This window comes from Colobus angolensis, unplaced genomic scaffold (assembly GCF_000951035.1).
Source record: "Colobus angolensis palliatus isolate OR3802 unplaced genomic scaffold, Cang.pa_1.0 Scaffold153, whole genome shotgun sequence".
In the NCBI taxonomy this organism is placed as follows: Eukaryota; Metazoa; Chordata; class Mammalia; order Primates; family Cercopithecidae; genus Colobus; species Colobus angolensis.
In genome coordinates, this window is record NW_012114633.1 from 1,953,900 (window position 1) to 1,974,240 (window position 20,341).

At 38.9% G+C, this 20,341-nt stretch overlaps 1 protein-coding gene across 4 annotated transcripts in view; it reads right to left on the minus strand.

Moving 5' to 3' along the window:
* Window positions 1–20,341, minus strand: part of MYO1B (myosin IB) — a 184,379-nt gene that overhangs the window by 6,832 nt on the left and 157,206 nt on the right. For 3 of the 4 annotated variants that reach the window (XM_011936421.1, XM_011936423.1, XM_011936422.1), the window contains 9 exons: window positions 20,035–20,121; window positions 19,668–19,754; window positions 17,791–17,877; window positions 12,238–12,312; window positions 11,002–11,136; window positions 8,695–8,801; window positions 5,690–5,822; window positions 5,188–5,340; window positions 3,608–3,735 (listed from right to left, as the gene is read on the minus strand). In XM_011936421.1, coding sequence (XP_011791811.1) covers window positions 3,608–3,735; window positions 5,188–5,340; window positions 5,690–5,822; window positions 8,695–8,801; window positions 11,002–11,136; window positions 12,238–12,312; window positions 17,791–17,877; window positions 19,668–19,754; window positions 20,035–20,121 — 992 coding nt within the window. The remainder of the gene's footprint in view (window positions 1–3,607; window positions 3,736–5,187; window positions 5,341–5,689; window positions 5,823–8,694; window positions 8,802–11,001; window positions 11,137–12,237; window positions 12,313–17,790; window positions 17,878–19,667; window positions 19,755–20,034; window positions 20,122–20,341) is intronic. The other variant, XM_011936424.1, reaches the window with a different exon arrangement.

Genomic DNA, 20,341 nt, shown 5'->3' on the forward strand with positions numbered 1-20,341 from the left:
ATTCTCCTGCCTCAGCCTCCCGAGTAGCTGGGACTACAGGCGCCCGACACCATGCCTGGCTAATTTTTTGTTTTTTCAGTAGAGATGGGGTTTCACCATGTTAGCCAGGATGGTCTTGATCTCCTGACCTCGTGATACACCCGCCTCAGCCTCCCTAAGTGCTGGGATTACAGGCGTGAGCCACCGCGCCTGGCCTACAACCACCGCACCTGGCCTACAATTAACTTTTTAAATATGTAAGCATACTCTCTAAAATAAAGATAAAAAGTATAGTATAGGCTGGGCACGGTGGCTCACACCTGTAATCCCAGCACTTTGGGAGGTCAAGGCAGGCAGATCACGAGGTCAGGAGATTGAGACCATCCTGGCTAACATGGTGAAACCCCATCTCTACTGAAAATATAAAAAAATTAGCAGGGCGTGGTGGTGGGCACCAGTAGTCCCAGCTACTTGGGAGGCTGAGGCAGGAGAATGGTGTGAACCCGGGAGGCAGAGCTTGCAGTGAGCCAAGATCACACCACTGCACTCCAGCCTGAGCAACAGTGCAAGACTTGATCTCAAAAAAAAAAAAAAAAAGTATAGTATCATAAATACATAAACCAGTAACAACATCATTTATTATCATTTTCAAGAGTTACATATTGTACATAATTGTATATGCTTTTACTCATATACAACTGGTGGTGAAGTAGGTTTGTTTACACCAGCAGCACCACAAAGATGTGAGTAGTACCTTGCACTATAACATGACAACAGCTGTGACATCAATAGAGAGAAGAATTTTTCAGCTCCATTACAATCTCAGTGGACCACCGTCATCTGTGTGATCCACTGCTGACCAAAATGTCATTATGCGGTGCATGACTGTATTACACATCTTGCAGGTTATCCTAAAAATGCAATCTATTGACACACTGAACAGCTTGGAAGTTCAAGGACTAGAAATTATAAGGCAGATGAATCTCTCAATGAATGCAATTCTCACTTCTATATGTGCACGTTTAAATTCCACTGGAGGCTGGGTGCGGTGGCTCACGCCTGTAATCCCAACACTTTGGGAGGTCAAGGCAGGTGAATCACCTGAGGTCAGGAGCTCGAGACCAGCCCGACCAACAGGGAGAAACCCCGTCTCTACTAAAAATACAAAATTAGCCAGGCGTGGTGGTGCATGCCTGTAATCCCAGCTACTCAAGAGGCTGAGGCAGGAGAATTGCTTGAACCCAGGAGGCAGAGGTTGCAGTGAGCCAAGATCATGCCATTGCACTCCAGCCTGGGCAACAAGCGTGAAACTCCGTCTCAAAAAAAAAAAAATAATAATAATAATCATCCACTAAAGAGTTAACAGGACTTTGATTCTCTTTCCATAAACTGACATCCACTTATCCGTAACGATTACAGAATCTGGGTTTGTTAGAGTAACTACTACTACTTCTGGGAAGGATAAAGGAAGGAAGGGCTTAGTCACTAAACTGCATATGGTTTTCAACACTGGTTCTATAGAGCTGGTGAAGCCACTTAGGGCTATAAAGGAATAGGAGCCCCTGCCTACGACTTTGAACATTTTTGTTTAAATTTAAAATGCTCCCTAAGGAAATTTACGATCCTTACCTACAAACTTCCTCTCCAGGCTTCCTGTGCCACCCGGGGAAGGGACCCATGGGTGCTACGTAGAGTCCTATGAACTGTTTTATTTATTTTTATGAGACCAATCAATAATGAGGCATTGGAGAAGGAAAGGCATTATAATGCTACCCAACGTTTGTTTTCTTCATGTGGCCACACTATAAATCTTGGCTCAGACAACTATGTTTACTGAAAGCTTATGGCATCCAGAACATCACACGCCCTCTGTGACAGGGCAGGAACTTTGCTGCCCAGAAGCGAACTGCCCCCCTTTCCCAGATGGCACCCCTTCGCACACAAGCTGTGAGAGCTGCTGCAGGGGCTCTGCGGTTGGCTACGTTTAGGAATCACACCACAGTGTAACCCCGCAAAGCTCCTCAGGAGAATCACAACAGGATTTCAGGGGCTCTGAGAAGTGATGTAGTGAAGAAAGATTTTACATTTCCATCAGAGAACAATTTCTTCACAGTACATCATTATTAGTGTCCTGTATGAGCAATGTTCCTAGAATCCTGGTTTGGGAAATGCTTAAAAGTAGCAGTCCTTTGTGGTCTGGATGTTGGTGTGATTTCCCTTCTGTGTAAAGATGAGTTTATTCACGTTGTGGGACAACTATGAGACTGCTTCGTCTGTACACTGAGGAGCTTCCGCTGTCTGGGATACATACGATCTTCCCATGATGAGTGGGAATTAGCAGCCCTACGAAGCCCATTCTCCCAGATTATGAGAAACTTCAACTATTATAAAGGGATTTTAAAGCTCTAATAGGCCCTAACATGTTAAATCCTTAACTGAAACACACCAACTATTATCTTTTTTCCTAATATTCTTTGTTTTATGAGAAAGGTCTCATTAACAAGAAAAGTTATTTAGTCCAAATAACAATTTCCAATATAGAGTATGAAGCCCAACCTCCCACCCAAATCTAAACACTTCAATGAGAACTTAAGAAAAGCCCGCAGCATGCAAAATCCTAACATATCAAAGAGAGTCTGATGTAATATAAAGGGGCAGAAATGGTGTAAATTTATTTTAGAAAGACTTTTAGGAAGAGTTGAAACAGAATAGACTAGAAATTCTTAATTAGAAAAGAATAAAATTTCCTGAGCAATCTAGATATGCAAAGAAGTATATAAGCAGGTACAATCTATTGAAAGGTAATCAATTAAGTATAATCAACATAGTAACTCAGATTTGTCCAAAAAACTTATAGACAGATTACATAGACAGATTCAGTAAATGAGGGGATGCCCCAACGTGTATGCAAATAACCAGCTTCTATAATCAGAACCCTAATGAGAAACTGAAGAAGCAAATTTCAAATTGATACCAGTCTCAGATGTCACCACATCAAAGAGGCCTCCCTGACCTCCCTAACAAAAATACTCTCTGATGCTTTTTTTTTTTTGAGATGGAGTCTCACACTGTCACCTGCGCTAGAGTGCAGTGGCATGATCTTGGCTCACTGCAATCTCTGCCTCCCGGGTTCAAGAGATTCTCCTGCCTCAGCCTCCTGAGTAGCTGGGATTACAGGCACCCGCCACCATGCCCAGCTAATCCTTTGTATTTTAAGTACAGACAGGGTTTCACCATGTTGGCCAGGCTGGTCTCGAACTCCTGACCTCGTGATTCGCCTGCCTCGGCCTCCCAACGTGCTGGGATTACAGGTGTGAGCCACTGCGCCTGGCCTACTCTCTGACTCTTACCCCCTTTTTCCCTCCATAAACATTTGTTGTTAGCTGAAATCTTATCAACTATTTCATCATTTTATTTGTACATAGTGGTCTCTTCCACTAGGATGTCAGGTACATGAGGTTGAAGACTTGGTCCAGTGTCATTCACTGCCCATTTATCATGTGGAACAACTACTAGACACATACCTGGTACTTAGTAAGTAGTTGTATTAATGAATGAGATCAGAGAGCAGAACTAAAACAAGAAAGCTGAAAGACAAAAAGCGTTTTCAAACAATACATGAACGTACTCATCGGAAATCTCAATATTGAGCTTCTGTTTGGTTTGGCTGAGAGTCGTGCGATAGAGCTTGGTGGCCATTTCAATCAGGTGATCACTGCTGAAGAGAAAATCTCCTTTACTAGCTGCTTCTGAGCCCTGCAAGGACAAACCAAGAGTCGGTCATAATTAAAGATACCTCAGGAGGTCAATATTTACAGGCTTGGCTAAAAACATATTTACAGTCTCTTTAAAACATCAGATCCTGGAATCCATTCTCCCAAGGTAAACAATAATAACAAAAGCAGTGTTTCTTCCAACTTGCTCAGAGCACTTTAGTAAGGTTACCTAACCCCCCTCCTACCCAAAGTCGGTGGATGCAGCAGAAGCACCATCTGCATCACTTGGAGCTTGCTAGAAAAGCAGAATCTCAGGCCCTACCACAGTCCCAGTGAATATGAAACCACAACACTACCTCCAGGTATGGGTTCACACATTCAGGTTTGAGGAGCATGGACCTAACCTGCAACTCTTCTGAAGGACTTGATTAAAAAACTTTTCAGTGATTTGGTTAAAACCCTAACGACAACACTTCTAACAAATATCCCAAGGCAGTGGCTCTCAGCCTTAGCTGTGCAAGGGAATCATCTGGGTTTATTTAAAAAAAAAAAAAAGAAAAAAGAAAAAAAGAAGAAAAAAAGATGCTTGTGCCCCCTTTTGAGAAATTCTAATTTGATTGCACGGGGGTATGGCCTGGGCATCAGCATTTTTAAAGTTCCCAAGCTGTTTAAATGTGTCACTGAGGTTGAGAATCACTGTCCTAGCATTTGATATGCCCCCTTTAAGTTAAGATCCAAAGCAGGATAAACAGGCTAAGGGAAGCTTTGTGGAGTTTTCTAAGCTTAGGGTCGGCCAGAGAGTAACATTATCAGCTAGACACATGCTCCTACATTTGATCAATATTTGGTAGCTTTTGTTTACTCAGTGACTATGTGTTATGTGACAGGCCCTGCTCCTCCAGTGTCTCAATTAATCCTTACAACAATGCTATACGAAGTAGGTACTCTTACCATCCCCATTTTAAAGATGACAAAAAGTAGGTAGGCACACATAAGTTAAATGCCTTGGCCAAAATCATCATAAAGTGAGTGAGACCAACTGCAGAACCTACACATAACCACTGCATCCAAGCCAGGAGTCCTGGTTAAGCTAAAGGCACAGAACACTAAAAATTATTTAGGTTAAAATTAACTGGCAGCTATTTTATTTTAGTTGTATCCTTTAATATAAACCCCCAGATTAGAGATGAACAGTAAGACATTTACTAAGTTCATACATAGAAGAAAAAACAGGAGAAAACAAAATTTAAAACATCTTGATATTCCTATGTATTAGTCTCAAAAAGTGAAGTAAACTGGTCAATAAAAGTGATTAACTTTATTCAGTTACTGAAAAACTGAGCCCGAGATTTTATATAGGGGCGAATATCCAAAATTTGCAAATTAGCAAGGCAGATATATAAACTGCCATAGGATTAGTCAGATATGGAAATTTTTAAAATCAATGGCTGAGAGAGAGATGAAGTGCAGAAATCTTTTGTTGAACCTTTACCTCTTTGAGGTGGACAGCGAAGAAGCCATCATTTTGTGAGCTCATTGATACCTTGGTCACATCCACCAAGGGAACCTCTGACTTGATTTGTCCAGACTTTTGGTCAGCAAGAAGGAGATTATTATTTGTTAAGAGGAAAATCCGAGATGTACTCTAAAACAAAATAAAAAATAGTAAAAATCCAATGATCAAAAATACTCAAAAATGGTCTACGAGTTAAGGCATTATTTGCAAAAATGCATGTTTTATTCCAATAGCCTTCAACAAACATACCTATGTAAACCAAGAACACAGTAAGGAACATAAATAATATGTTTTATTTCATAAAAATGTCAGAGAACAAGCAAAATTCCATCTAAGCTTCAAGGTAAGGGGAAATAGCTCCTCCCTTCACAGTTAACTCTACTGAGAACATGAAATGCAAATTTTTATATTCAGAAAACAGGGTGACTATCCCAAGTAATAGGTACTTCTTATCAGTCTTCAAGGTTAGCATTTTTACCTTCCCATTAGCACGGTTAATTTTGTTCACGACTTCAGCAATGATGATCTTTTCTTCAATGGCATCTTTGAGTTTCTTATACTTGGGGTTCTTGTTGATTTCCAGGTAAGCCCCTTGGAATGGTTGCCCAACACTAAAGGAAAAAAATTCCTGCACATTAGAAATAGTTTCAAATGAAAGTTCTACTAAAAAAAGGAAACAGATCACTTGATTCTAAGGAATAGCTGATAACTTCATAGAAGTTGATTTCAATTTATTTTATATATTACACTTGCATCTGTCCTAAATATAAGTTGGAAATGAAACCTTAAACCTATTTCAAATATATTTTTGAGGTGATCATGGCATTTGGTAGGCAGGACTTTGATAATAATCTTATCACATGGAACAACCAAGATAGAAATCACTCATAAGAATAATAGCTAAGACTCAAAGTGCATGGTCTCTCATGTGAAGGAAAAGGCAATTTCTTCTAATCTGTTAATATAAAGTTAACAGCTGCTCACAAAGGATTTACTAACGCCTTCAAACAATAGGTGGCAGTGAAAAAAGAGCTGAAATCACTACCGTCACCTGCTCTAGAAAAATTTCATTTCTTGCAGAGAATAAGAAAATCAAAAGACCTTCTGGGAAAGAGTAGATCCAGGGCAGTCACTTTAGAAGAAAACTATAGAACACTTAATATTAACATGTAACTGTGGTTCTAAGTAGGCAATACAGATGGTCCCTGACTTGGTTTGACTTAGGGTTTTTCAACTTTACAATGGTGCTCATACAACCATTCTGTTTTTCACTTTCAGTACAGTGGTCAATAAACCATATGAGATATCCAACACTTTATTATAAAACCGGCTTTGTGTTAAGATGATTTTGTAGGCTGCAGATGATTTTGTAGCCAACTGTAGGCTAATGTAAGTGTGCTGAGCATGGTAAAGGTAGGTTAGGTTAAGTGATTGTGTTCAGTAGGTTAGGTGTATTAAATGCATTTTCAACTTATATTTTCAACTTCATATGACATATGTCAACTTCATAAAAATTGATTTCAATTTATTTTGTACATTACACTTGCATCTGTCCTAAATATAAGTTGGAAATGAAACCTTAAACCTATTTCAAATATATTTTTGAGGTGATCATGGCATTTGGTGGGCAGGACTTTGATAATAATCTTATCATATGGAACAATCAACATAGAAATCACTCATAACCCATATGATGTGTGTAATTGCATCATAAGTTAAGCAGCATTTGTATATGAAAGGAGAATCAAGCCTCTTCTCCTAGAATATGCATTTAAATGGACAGACGTAACCAAAGCAAACATTCAGAATAAGGGCAATTTTTTTTCTTCCAAATAAATTTTTGTAAGAGGTTAACGGTACACTTATCACTAAGATGTCAATTTCCCTAAAGACTTGCCGGGGGACTCTTTCAGGACAGCTTCATCAAAGGCACTAAGGAAAAACTGCTGCTTCAAGGGATCTACAAGCTTCATTTTGAGCTACAAAGTTCTGGCAATTTGCAAATACAACTTTAAATGCTTAGGTTGTGGGTGGAGGATCAGGGAAGAAAAATCCACGTAGGTGGTCAGCGTTTCACAGCTCTCAGGATATAAAAGGCCAACTCCCATAAGAGCTGCCACTTCGCAGGGTGGTGGGAGGCTAAGTTATTCCACCTCTCTCACTGCTGTGGGGTGAGTGTGCCACTATCCCTGAAAACTGATAAGACTACCCAAAAAGGACTTGGCTTGAAGTTAACTTTTTTTGGTTCCTATTCAAATGTGTTTTAAATTATAAAAATGCTAACAGGCTTTTAAATTGTTTCCTCAAAGATGTATTTTCCAGCCTGTAGTTTCTGAAGAGTCATCCACAGGAAATGCTCATTAAGAAGGTTACTCTCTAATTTAAAAATGTATAAATAAAAGCTGAATAAAATTAGTTGCTGAAGTAAGCATCAGACAAATTCTCCTGTTTGAAAATGCTTTATATAATGGGCACTTTGGACAACTTTGGATTCAGACACTATGTCTGACTTAAGGGAGTATATATCACCTCAAGTAGCCACATCAGCTAACCAAGGAAGTTGTACAATTTAAAATATTTAAACCCAGTAAGTCTGGGTTTTAATCCTTTAAAAGGAAGATATTTGAAATGTGTGTAACGTCACAGAGAATATAAACATAATTTATGTAATAAACGTGAATATACTCAGCATATAATACATTCTTTCGAGGCCATTCTTTGGCAGAAGCTTAACGTTGTTATAGATTTGGCTTGAAATCGTACAATCTACTTTTTTTATAAACACCAGATGAAAATGGGATAAGAATGCTGGGAGGAAATGATGAATGCAGGAGATGTAAGACTATTTGGATAAATAGTCTTTACCAAGGACTTCATTTGCTGAACTTGGGATTGGTGTTCCTTCTTTTTCTAAGTCCACGGTGTCTAAAATAAAGGAACTGAACGTGCTGTACAGGCCACAGAAGTCATATCCGTTGAGTTAGCAGACCAAAGGGCACCACGGACCAGTGCTCAAGCAACACTCGAAAAGTACTATCCTGGCTCGCGCTTTCATTTACCTTACAAATGAGTTTCTGACCTTGCTTGTTATGGCAGGAAGACTGGAATGGTGATTAAAGTATATTGCCAACAGAAATTTGGCTAGTTTTTGAAAACTATGGAAAAGGAGCAGGAATTTACAATGCAAATGTATCTTAACAGCCTATATAATTTTTATGTTAAATGACTTTTAATTATTTAGTAAAGTGTTTGAGCTAATGCTAATGGAGTGAAACCAACAATCATAACCTCATTTCATTAAACTGCACTATAGAAGCCATGGCTCAAATAAATGTGTTTACATCAAGCTGATTATAAAATGATTCACAGAACTAAAAATTGCACATCTGAGACTGAAATCAAACACCACGCAAAATGGCGTACAAATATACTTGAGAAACTTTGAAAATCCTAAATTTTATGGGTAAAGCAAAGCCATAATACCTAGATGGGTATAAAGCCTTCTTGTCTTTGAAGAGTTCACTGGCTTCTAGTTTCTCTTCATAAATAAGTTTCTGCTGGTCTGTGAATTGGTCCCTGTATTTTTTACACTGTGAGATATGAGAAGAAAGAAACATCATTTATATAAACAAATCATTATTCATTCTCAAATATGCTAAGACAATTTACCAGCAAGAAGAGTAAGGGAGAAAGTATACAAAACATTCACTAAAAAGGCCACAAACATTTTTCCCTTGTGGGTTTTAAAAAGTTTGTCTTGGAAAATGTCAGAGTATTATTTGTATTGCAGAACCTGGGATGCTTCTTCAAAACACACCAGGGTCTAGTGGGCATGGGCTTTGCAAGTACTATTTCCTCCCACTATGTCAGTCCTTGGAAATCCTCTAGTTCTGCGGCTGTCACTCTTCTAGAGAGACTCACAGTAAAAATATTGTGCATCACAATCCACTAAGCACATTTCCACAGACATACACACACAGAAAATTGACACAAAAGCATCACAAAACAATACTCAATCTTTTCTATATATTGTACACTCTGTTATTTTCTATTCTATTGCATTTCATTGAAAAACGCTGGTAGTAATCTACTAAATTGATTTCATGACCCACAAATATGCTATGACCTACAGTTTGAAAACCACTGCTCCAAATCCCCCCACTACCATTTTACAATAGGGACGAGGGACCTGAGATATCCCCTTTCACTCTGTTCCTGAAGCTGCAATGAGAGGAGACAGTGGCCACAGGAGCAGGGCCAGGTTTTTTTTTTTTTTTTGAGACGGAGTCTCGCTCTGTCCCCCAGGCTGGAGTGCAGTGGCTGGATCTCAGCTCACTGCAAGCTCCGCCTCCCGGGTTCGCGCCATTCTCCTGCCTCAGCCTCCTGGAGTAGCTGGGACTACAGGCGCCCGCTACCTCGCCCGGCTAGTTTTTGTATTTTTTTAGTAGAGACGGGGTTTCACCGTGTTAGCCAGGATGGTCTCGATCTCCTGACCTCGTGATCCGCCCGTCTCGGCCTCCCAAAGTGCTGGGATTACAGGCTTGAGCCACCGCGCCCGGCCAGGGCCAGGTTTTTTAGATGAGCATTCCTAGAAATTCAGTTACAGGTGGGGTCAAGTGCTACTGAAATAACTGCATGAAGAAATGTTAGCACTGCTGCTGACCCTTTTCCATGGAAAGGCTCCCTTCAGGAATAAACAGCCCTCATCTCCCACCTCCAATCCAATGGGGGAATGTGTGAGATCGCGAAGCCAGGGGAGAGCAGAGGTGGTGCAGATCCCCAGCACTGGGCGCTCCCTGTCATTATTTCTGAAAACAGTTTCTGGGTTAGACTCAAAAAAGGAGACAAGCCATTAGGAGGTTCACGAATCTCGCCAAACTGGCTGTTAGAGAAGAGAAGTCAGAATCCAGTTCCTTATGCTGTACGGTATCACTTATCAAGCTAATCAGTGATAATGTCACTCTATACATATATGACTCTGATAAAAAAACAAGCCCACCCTGCTGGGCAGGAAAGTTTCCTGGAGGATATATGCACTGAGCTTTCATCTACTAAATACATGCCCTTCCATCTAATGATTTTATTACATCTGGTAACTGGATATACTTAACATTTCACATATCAACTGACGAGGTTATCGAAATAAGGTCAACATCTATACAGGTGCCCCACGTGCTCCATGCTGCGAAACATCTAAATTACATGCCATATTCTCATATAAAATGAGAGAGCTAAAATAAAAGGCAATATAAAACAGATTCCCAGCTTCCCTGTAATTTAGATAGAGGATGTGTTACTATCTTTAGGGATAGGGAAAAGCCTTTTTTTCCACCCATCAAAGTGTGTGTGTTCACATGCATTATCTGATTATGTGTTCTGTACATCTGATAAAGTAAACTTTTCGATCTGCAGGATTTAACTATGTTGCCTGAAGGTGTCCGAATTTTATGATTTCTCTGTCCTACCGTATTCCTTTAGACAAAGAGAAAAACACATGAACAAAAAACTGAACTACTTGAGAGCAGGTGGAACCTGGAATGGAAAGAAAATGCAGCCCTGTGCTCCCCGTTCCAGCCAGGGCCGAGAGGCGACTGCACAGGGAACGCTTGGGCCAGTGCGGTGGCTCTCACAGAAACTCAATATGGTGCATGGGGGAAAATCACCAAAGTCCTCAAGTAATCCTCTTTGAGGCAAAGGAAGAATGTGCTACAGTTTTGATTTTACATAAGTTTTCAAACACTCAAAATAAGTAAGAAAGTGTCTGAAAAGATGTAACATGACATTTTTTACCCTCCACAAGTGGAAAATCCTTTTTAGCTCCTTGTGAGTAGAATCCAAGAATAAGTAAGGTCTTGAGGGCCAATTCTTGTCTATTGGAGATAAGGAAGGCATCTTATTTTTCATTTCCAAGAAGTATTTTTGCACCTGTGTTGGGTTTGACAGAAAATATTACGTGAGGAAAATATACCAAAAAAGACACTGTTTTATATACATTATGATCAAATAAACCAGACGATAGTGGAATTTATTTAACTTTGGAATTTATAAAACGGTAACTCATCTGGGAAGTCTCTATTCCACTCTTTCATACTGGCTGGGGAAATACGAGTTCCACCAAATGGTTAAGAGATAAGAGGAATACTAATGCTAACACTCATATTAATGCCAGCTGGCTCTATAGAGCTGTATTGTCTAAAATGCAGCCACTAGTCACACAGGCTATTTATATTTACATTTTAGGTAATTAAAATTAAATTTAAAAATCCAGTTCCTCAGTCACACTAGTTACACTTCAAGTGCTTAATAACCACATGAGGCTAGTGGCCGGCTACTCTATTGTACCTCAAAGTTATAGGGCGTTTTCCTCACTGCAGAAAGCTCTACTGGACAGTGTTGTTCTAGAGTACGTGATATGTGCCCAGCCCTGCACTCTATCATTACTTCATTTTAATCCTCACAACAACTCTATGAGGCTAGTGTCACTATTATCCCCATTTTACAGATGACAAAATGAGGCTCACTGAAGTCAGAATTTGCTCAAGTCACAAATCTCTAAGCAGCAGTGGAGGCTGACTCCAGAGTTTGCAGTCTGTTCAGCACTACATATACCTCTCTGAAAGACGGAGAACTCCAGAGTCCGTGCAGGTGGAGCTGCACAGCCTGGCTCCCGGTCACCCCTCTCCCCACTAATTTGCTTGCCAGCCTTGCCCTGCCACAGCTCATGGCAGTTTCACAGGGTAAGGCCCTGGCTTTCTTGATTCTACTTTCCCCCAAAAGTTCTCTCTGTCAAATAAGACAAACATTGTATTAATAATATACGGGCTACTAACAACTCTTTCTGACACAATTCTACCTGAATTTGGGAGACGATTTCAAAAGATTACTCTCAGTGTCACAGCTATGATTTAATTATTATTTAAAAAGTCACGTCTGTCATTTAAGAGAAGGCACATTTTACGGAGTTGGTGATATTAAGTGGGTAATTCCATAATGCTAATTAGCCACACACATAAAGTGTCAACTTACAATTCTCTGAAGCGTGAACTCATAGATTTTCTTTCCGGCATTGGCTCTGAAGAATTTCCTGTATTCTCTACGTACCTTTAAAAAGAAGACACAGGTTGCAGTGGTTAACGTGTGGCTGGTACAGGTGCATAATGATACACCTCTATTAAAAACGAAAAAGTGTCAAACAAGTCAACTTATAAGTGTCCTTTCTGGATTTAGTACAATAATTGAAGCACATTCACATAGTGGATCTTAAGTCAGAGAGAAAGAAATTGAGAGATGTAAAATGATGAAACCAGAGTGAACTGATGTTTTAAATCCTCTTAGTTTCTGAAGAATCTGATGATTTGACAAGAAACATTTTACAGGCACGGCTGCAAACTCATCCCAAATTAAAATACATTAAAAAACTATATAAAATAATGTTCTCTTCAGATTGTTTTGTAAAAGGCAAAAAGAAAAAAAAACGTCTGAAGAATTGTATCAGTTTCCAAAAACCTTGCATAGAAGATGAGGCTTTAGTACTACACACTGAGAACTGAATATGGCTAAAAATAAGAATTTAAAAAGAAGCTTTGAAACTACCATTACCTTCCATTTCATTGCATTAATTTTTCTCTATCATCTCTACTCTCACCAAACTTTATACTTAATGCTATCCGATCACTTAAAACGTCGTATTATAGTTGTAGTTCACACATTTTTTCCTTGCTACATTGTCATATTTACTTCATATACTAATGTCTAACAAATAACAGTAACTAAGTGGAGTGTTTGCATAACAAATGAATAAATTATATAGTTAAATTTTGAAACTGAGGGAAATACATCTTTATTTATTACCATCCAGATATAAATGGGAGAGTTAGAATTTAGCAAAATATTAGCCTATCTGAATAATTCAGACACTACATATCTTTTTTCTTTTCTCTCTAGTTTTCTAGGTTTAACTGCACATGTTCAAAATATTTCTACATTAGGGGATGTAAGCCAGTAATCTTCTAACCAAATTCAGTTTATAGATAAATGTTTTGTATGCATATTTATAAGTTAAGAACTTAATATAATAATTCTGCAGATTTCTCTTAAAGCTGTCTAAGATCTAGCAACCTTGAGGCCTAGTCCTATAAAATAAGGGCCAGGGAGACCAAAGCAGCTGCTGTTGCCTTTAGATGAGACATGCATGCTCCAAACTACACAAGTCCCCCTTGCTCCTGATCCACCTCCCATCTGCTGCTTTCTTCATCTGTGTGACCAACCCGGTCCCTCAGCATTTGCGCACCAGACCCATTCTCTACATCTAAAGATTATTAAGGTTTAAAAACTGTAACATATACCATATGGGCAGTTTTTCCTTTTACAGGCATACCTCATTTTAATGCACTCTGCAGACACTGAGGTTTTACAAATTGAAGGTTTGTGGCAACCCTGCATCAAACAAGCCTATTGGCACCATTTTTCCAAGAGCATGTGTTCATTCTGTGTCTCTGTGTCATAATCTGGTAATTCTCACAATATTTCAAACTTTTTCTTTATTATTCTATCTGTAAGAGACAGTGTGTGTATTCTGACTGCTCCACCCACTGGCCGTTCTCCCATCTCTCTCCCTCTCCTCGGGCCTCCCTTATTCCCCAAGACACAGCAATATAGAAATTAATTAATATTGAATTAATAACCCTATAATGGCTTCTCAGTGTTCAAGTGAAAGGAAGGGTCACAAACTTCTCACTTTAAATTGAAAGCTAGAAACAGTTAAGCTTAGTGAGGAAGGCATGTCAACAGCTGAGGCCGTCCAAAAGCTAGGATCCTTGTGCCAAACAGCCAAGTTATAAATGCAAAGGAAACATTCTTGAAGGAAATTAAAAGTGCTATTCCAGTGAACACACAAATGATAAGAAGATGAAACAGCCTCATTGCTGATAAGAAAATTTTAGTGGTCTAGATATAAGATCAAACCAGCCACAACATTCCTCTAAGCCAAGACCTAATCCAGAGCAATGTCTTAACTCTCTTTAATTCTAAGAAGGCTGAGAGAGGTGAGGAAGCTGCAGAAGAAAAGTTTATTAACTTTTCATGAGGGTTAAGGAAAGAAGCTGCAAGTGCTGATATAGAACCTGCAGGAAGTTATCCAGGAGATCTAGCTAGATCACTGATGAATGCGGCTACATTCAACAACAGATTTCCAATGTAGACAAAACAGCCTTCTATTGGAAGAAGATGCCATCTAGACTTTGATAGCTAGAGAGGAGAAGCTAATGTCTGGCTTCAAAGGACAGGCTGATTATCTTGTTATAGGATAATACAGCTACTAACTTTAAGCTGGAGCTAATGCTCATTCACCATTATAAAAATCCTACAGCTGAAGAATTATGCTAAATCTACTCTGCCTGTGTGCTCCATAAATGGAACAACAAAGCCTAGATGATAGCACATCTGCCTACAGCATGGTTTACTGACTATCTTAAGCCCCATATTGAGACCTACTGCTCAGAAAAGAGATAACTTTCAAAATATTAATTCACGCTGACAAGGCACCTGGTCACCCAAGAGCTCTGATGGATATATACAAGGAGATTGTTTTCACGCCTGCTAACACTACATCCACTCTGCAGCTCATGGATCAAGGAGTAATTCCCAGTCTTATGATTTAAGAAATACATTTTTTAAGTCTATACCTGCCACAGACAGTGATTCCTCTGGTGGATCTGGGTAAAGTATATTAAAAACTTTCCAGAAAAGAATCATCATTCTGGGTGCCATTAAGAACATTCGAGATTCATGGGAGGAGGTTAGAACAGCCACATTAATAAAAGTTTGGAAGAAGTTGATTCCAGCTCTCATGGATGACTTCGAGGGGGCTCAAAACTTTAGTGGAGGAAGTAACTGCAGATGTGGCGATATATCAAGAGAACTACAATTAGAAGTGAAGCCTGAAAATGGGACTGAATTGCTGCAATCTCAAGATAAGATGTAAATGAACAAGGAGTTGCTTCTTATGGATGACAAAGAAAGTAGTTTCCTGAGATGGAATCTACTCCTGATGAAGATGCTGTGAACACTGTTGAAATGACAACAAAGGATCTGGAATATTCCATAAGCTTAGTTGACAAAGCCAGTGATAAGGTTTGAGAGGATTAATTCCAATTTTGAAAGAAGTTCTACACTGGGTAAAATGCTATCAAATGCCAACATATGCTATATAGAAATCTTTCAGGAAAGGAAATCAATCTATGCGGCAAACTTCATTGTTGTCTTGTTTTAAGAAACTGCCACAGCCACCACAACCTTCAGCAGCAACATCAGTCAGCAGCCATCGACATCAAGACAAGACAAGACTCTCCACCAGGAAAAATATTACAACTTGCTGAAGGCTCAGATGATGGTTAGCATTTTTTAGCAATAAAGTATTTGTAAAGTATGTACTTTGGCATTTTAGACATAATGCTATTAGACACTTAATAGACTACAGTAGAGATAGCGTAAACGTAACTTTTATTTGCACTGGGAAACAAAACATTTGTGTGATTTACTTTATTGTGATATTTACTTTATTGCAGAGATCTAGAACTGAGCCTGCAATGTCTCTGAGGTATGCCTGTATTCATATTCTAGTTACTGATGACCATTTGCCTTTTAGCCACGGAGTTGTCAGATCCACAAACATTTCTAATCTCAAACTAAGGTGAGAAGGGACAAGGAGAAGAAAAATGTTACCTAACAATTGGCTCCTGAAATTATAATAGCATATGAAGGCAGACAATTGAAGTTACATAAGAATATATCCTTAAAAATATACCTGAAGTCCTACTATATTTAGTTGAGCTTCATTATAACTGAGCTCATTGCTACATGCATTTTTATATTCCACAGGGCAGGTTATTTCTCCCAAAATACAACTACAGACCTTTAAAGCCCAGTGACAACATGCTGGCATATATGATGGTGTCCCCTGGGGGAAATGGGAGTCTTAAAAAGGCTCACTGCACTTTGTAATTATTTCCACATGAAAAGTCAATCATTTGAGAGGGCAAAACTATCATTCATATTACCATGATTCTCTTTTAGAAAAAAAAAAATACAAAATTATTATATTCTTGGACTTCAAGTAAGTTTGATCTTATTTCATACAATACTGGTAATATAGTAAAGTACTTCTGTTTTGTTGGAGACTGAGAGGAAGAAAGTTATGTCTAGAGTAAGCCCAGTTAGCTTCTGCTAAAATAATATTCCCCTACAAACTGAATGTGCTTTGTAAGTTGCTAGTACACACCCCAATGCAAAAATGTTCTGAAATCATATGCAGTTAAACCCAGAAAACTGAAGATAAATGTATTACTGATGGATATCATTTTATAGAGTAAAAATCCTGATTCAATGTTAATTTTCCTTCCTGTTATGAAAATTAGAATGCAAATTAGAGGATGTGAATTAAATGGGAAAATGTTTACTTTTGTTTGACTTTAAAGAAACCGGTTATAGAGCTTGTTTGGAGTTCTTCGAACAGAACATTTGTTAAAATTCATATTTAAGTTACTTCTTCATTACTTCAAATATTACTTGGTGAATACTCAGTATAATCAAAAAGGATAATTTACTAAAATTTATAGGCTGAAGTTGCAGAAAAAAATGCAGATTATTCAAAGCAGGATTCAGGGATATTTCTAATGGTTGTTCAGATTTAGTCTGAACTCTAAATGATCTCTCAGATAATATAATATTTAGAGTAAGATTAAATATCACAGGATTAAAGTAAAAACAATGATAAGAAATACTGTCAAAAAGGGGCCTAATTATCCCAAAAAGGCAATATGGATGGCTTCCTACGGTGATTAATTATTGAATTTGGAAGACCAGATCCTTACGTGGAGTAAAGAATATTCTAAAGCCTTTTCAGAGCTTGGAGTTATTTACTTATGTGTAGTTCTGGACACATAAGTGTACCCTACTGTAGTAAGCACACTTTGAAATAAACCCTGCCATAATCACAAGGTATTTGAATTCGAGGTTCTCTTTAACATGAATGATCCACTGGTCTCTGAATCTCTGATCTTATTAATCAAAATGGGTAAGCTTAGTGATGCAAGACCCTTTGGTTCCTGCACTGAACAATTAGAACAATGGTCGCTCTGAAGAAAGCTCTACTCCAGGCAGCCATTATTGGGAAAGAATTGGCATAAAAAGGGAAACAAAAGCCTGGCATCCCTAGGCTGGTCAGTGTGGATGTAGGGCAGCTTTTAGCTCAACTATTGTAACCGTGTCTCACAGATTTTAAAAAGACAACTTTACACTCATAAAGATAACAAACTAGAACTTTGACAACATAGTATCTTGAATAAAACATGCCATATTGCTATTACATTAAACCCATTATTTAAAGAAATAGAAATCACAAAATCAGAAAAAAAATTAGTGTATAGGTTTCTTCTGAAAAACATAAAAAAATTAAGCAAGATGACATTCTACAAGACTGTGCAGACCATCAGCAAGCATAATCAATCGTTTTCTCAGGGTTAGTAGGTGCTAGGCTTTATGAAGTTCACCCTGGACAGAAACAAGTGGTTGAGGAAGTACCTTCAGTCCAAGCCAGTAAGCCCAAATGACAGCAACTGCATGCTTACGCCTAGCCTCCTCCTTCAAGCGTTTCAATTCCCTTCGAGCCTAGAATGTTTTAGATAGTAAATAAAAGAGACAGCCCAATGCAGACAGCACAAATGACCAGAAAAAGATACCCCACCAAACAGAAGAGCCAATTTATGAATAAGGATTTCAGAATGACAGAAGAACAGTGCATAATAATTTAAACCCAAAGAATTGGTGCCAGGCTGGTGCAGCGCTTGTATTTTCAGTGCACTGAGATTCTGTTCCAGAGGAGGGCAATCTGTGTGGCTCCCAAGGGAATCATTTCCCACCCCTTACTTCTATTCTTTTTCTTTTCTCTTCCTTGTTCTCTCTCCCTGTTTGCTGCCTTCTCTACACCCTTTCACTCCCATATCAAAGCCTTCAAAGTCTGAGTAACAGCCCTAATGATGTCATTAGACTCCCCTTTGCTGACAGCACACTGGGCTGAAGAAGCTATGCACTCCTGTCTGAGTTCATCCCTTTGGAAGGAAAAAAGATAACTCTTGTGAACAATCATCTAGAAAACTGGGAGGAAAAAAGGCTATTTCTCTGAAGTGCAAACAAAAACCAAAACTAACAAAACTCAAAAATTACTTCTAGTCAAAAAATGAAAAGTGGCATGTATAAAAATTCAATTTTCGCTAAGGTCCCCAAAGTGAAATACACTGAAGACTGAAGCAATTATAGATTAAACTTATAGGTTTAAAAATTACTGTTAGGGAAAAAATAATCTTAGACAAGCTATTCTAAAGGATATAAATAGGTACTAATTGTTCAAGATATTATAGTACTGAGACTGGGAAATGAACTCACTGGATGGAGAAATCCTAGCAAGACCCATCTAAGAGTCCTTGCTTCTGCTACATTTCCCTCAGTTGACTAGAGGAACAAGTTTGTTCTTCACAGATTTTTCAGGAAAAGCACAAATGAACAACTCTGGTTAGTTTTTGGCAAATTTAGCTCTTTATTCAGGCAGATGTTGACTTTCCTCATTTTCTCACAAGACAGGCTTATAATGTTGACAAGGTGGACTTCAAAACACAGGACTCTGTTGATGTTTGTGTTTCTAACTGGAATACACATTTTTAGCAAAGATGACCTTTGATTTTCTAAGTAACAAAAACATCTAAAAATCTTGTCCCTTGGGGTATGTGAAATGTTCACAGAGCCCACGACTATGCCTGGGGATTAGTGAGAGGATTTCAGGAGGCCTTTGTTTCTGAAAACAAACAGCTGATGCTGAAATTCCTGGGATTCTTCAGTGGCAATTATAGCTAGCTGTGCATGAACATAGTTTTCTGTTAAATCACAGATGATAATTCTTTGCACATGTAATATTTTGCTTATAATAATCAATAGCTGCCACAGTGAGCCTAAAAAAAAATTTCATTGATAAATTAATTTTTTAAAGACATATGTTAGAGGCACTTCCATTGTCAACATGTTGCAGAGACCGATTGAAGCCCAAACTTGAACATTCCCAACATGCGCAACCCCTCCAGAAAACCTCTAAAAAACTGCTAGCATTCATCAGTGGGGAGGGGGGAACCTAAACATGCATGTTATTTAAGAGTTGTTTTGTTTTGTTTTAAAGAGCAATGGTACTAGTGCCTTTTTAGTAAGCAATTAGTTTTATTGGCCTACGCATGCCTAAGCTTCCTATGCATACTACTGAACTAATGTTTCCAGGTGTGTTAAATCTGGCGGCTAGGACATGCACCAGTGTGAGCCACTATTAATTGCAGTCATTCATCCCCTAATAGTCTAGAGATAAGGACTGATTATTGCAGAATTCCCGGATGGAGTGTTGGGATATGTGCAACAAGTACCTTAGATCCAAGCCAGTAAGCCCAAATAACTGCAATAGCATGTTTATTCCTAGCCTCCTCCTTCAGCCGTCTCAGTTCCCTTCGCGCCTGTGATGCATTTGAAAAGGAGTTACAGAAAAGTTTAAGGCAGGAAAGGTTACTGCTGGTTTTCAATGAAGAAAGAAAAAGAGAGACACTAGTCACCACCAAATGGTAAATGCAAAAGCATGTGCCACCACCCCACAACAAAATGTTGGAAAGAGCAAGAGGCAAACACGTGCTCAGTAGCTCAAGCCAGTGAAACATTTTCTGCCCCTGAAGCCGAGGGTTTATGGTTCCACATGACATTACTGCTGACCCACCACCTTCCTTGGGGTCTCTGGCCTACCTGGGTCCCATGCCAATATGCAGCAATGGTCGTCACTGCTTCCTTACAGCGCTTTTGATGCTTCAGTTCCCGCAGAATTTTTCGAGCCTAAAGGGCAGAATCACCCAAAAGAACGTTTAAAAAAATGGAATTGACAATGACTTGAAAAAAAAACCTGAAGAGATGATTGTCCTAACACCTACGATATCGTGAAAAATCACAGGTTAAAGAAGGTGAAGGTGACTAGCCCCAAACGGTCTATGAGAAGGTGGACAATGAAGACATCATCAAGCGTGACAGTGTGGTTTCCACTTGATGGCAACAGCAG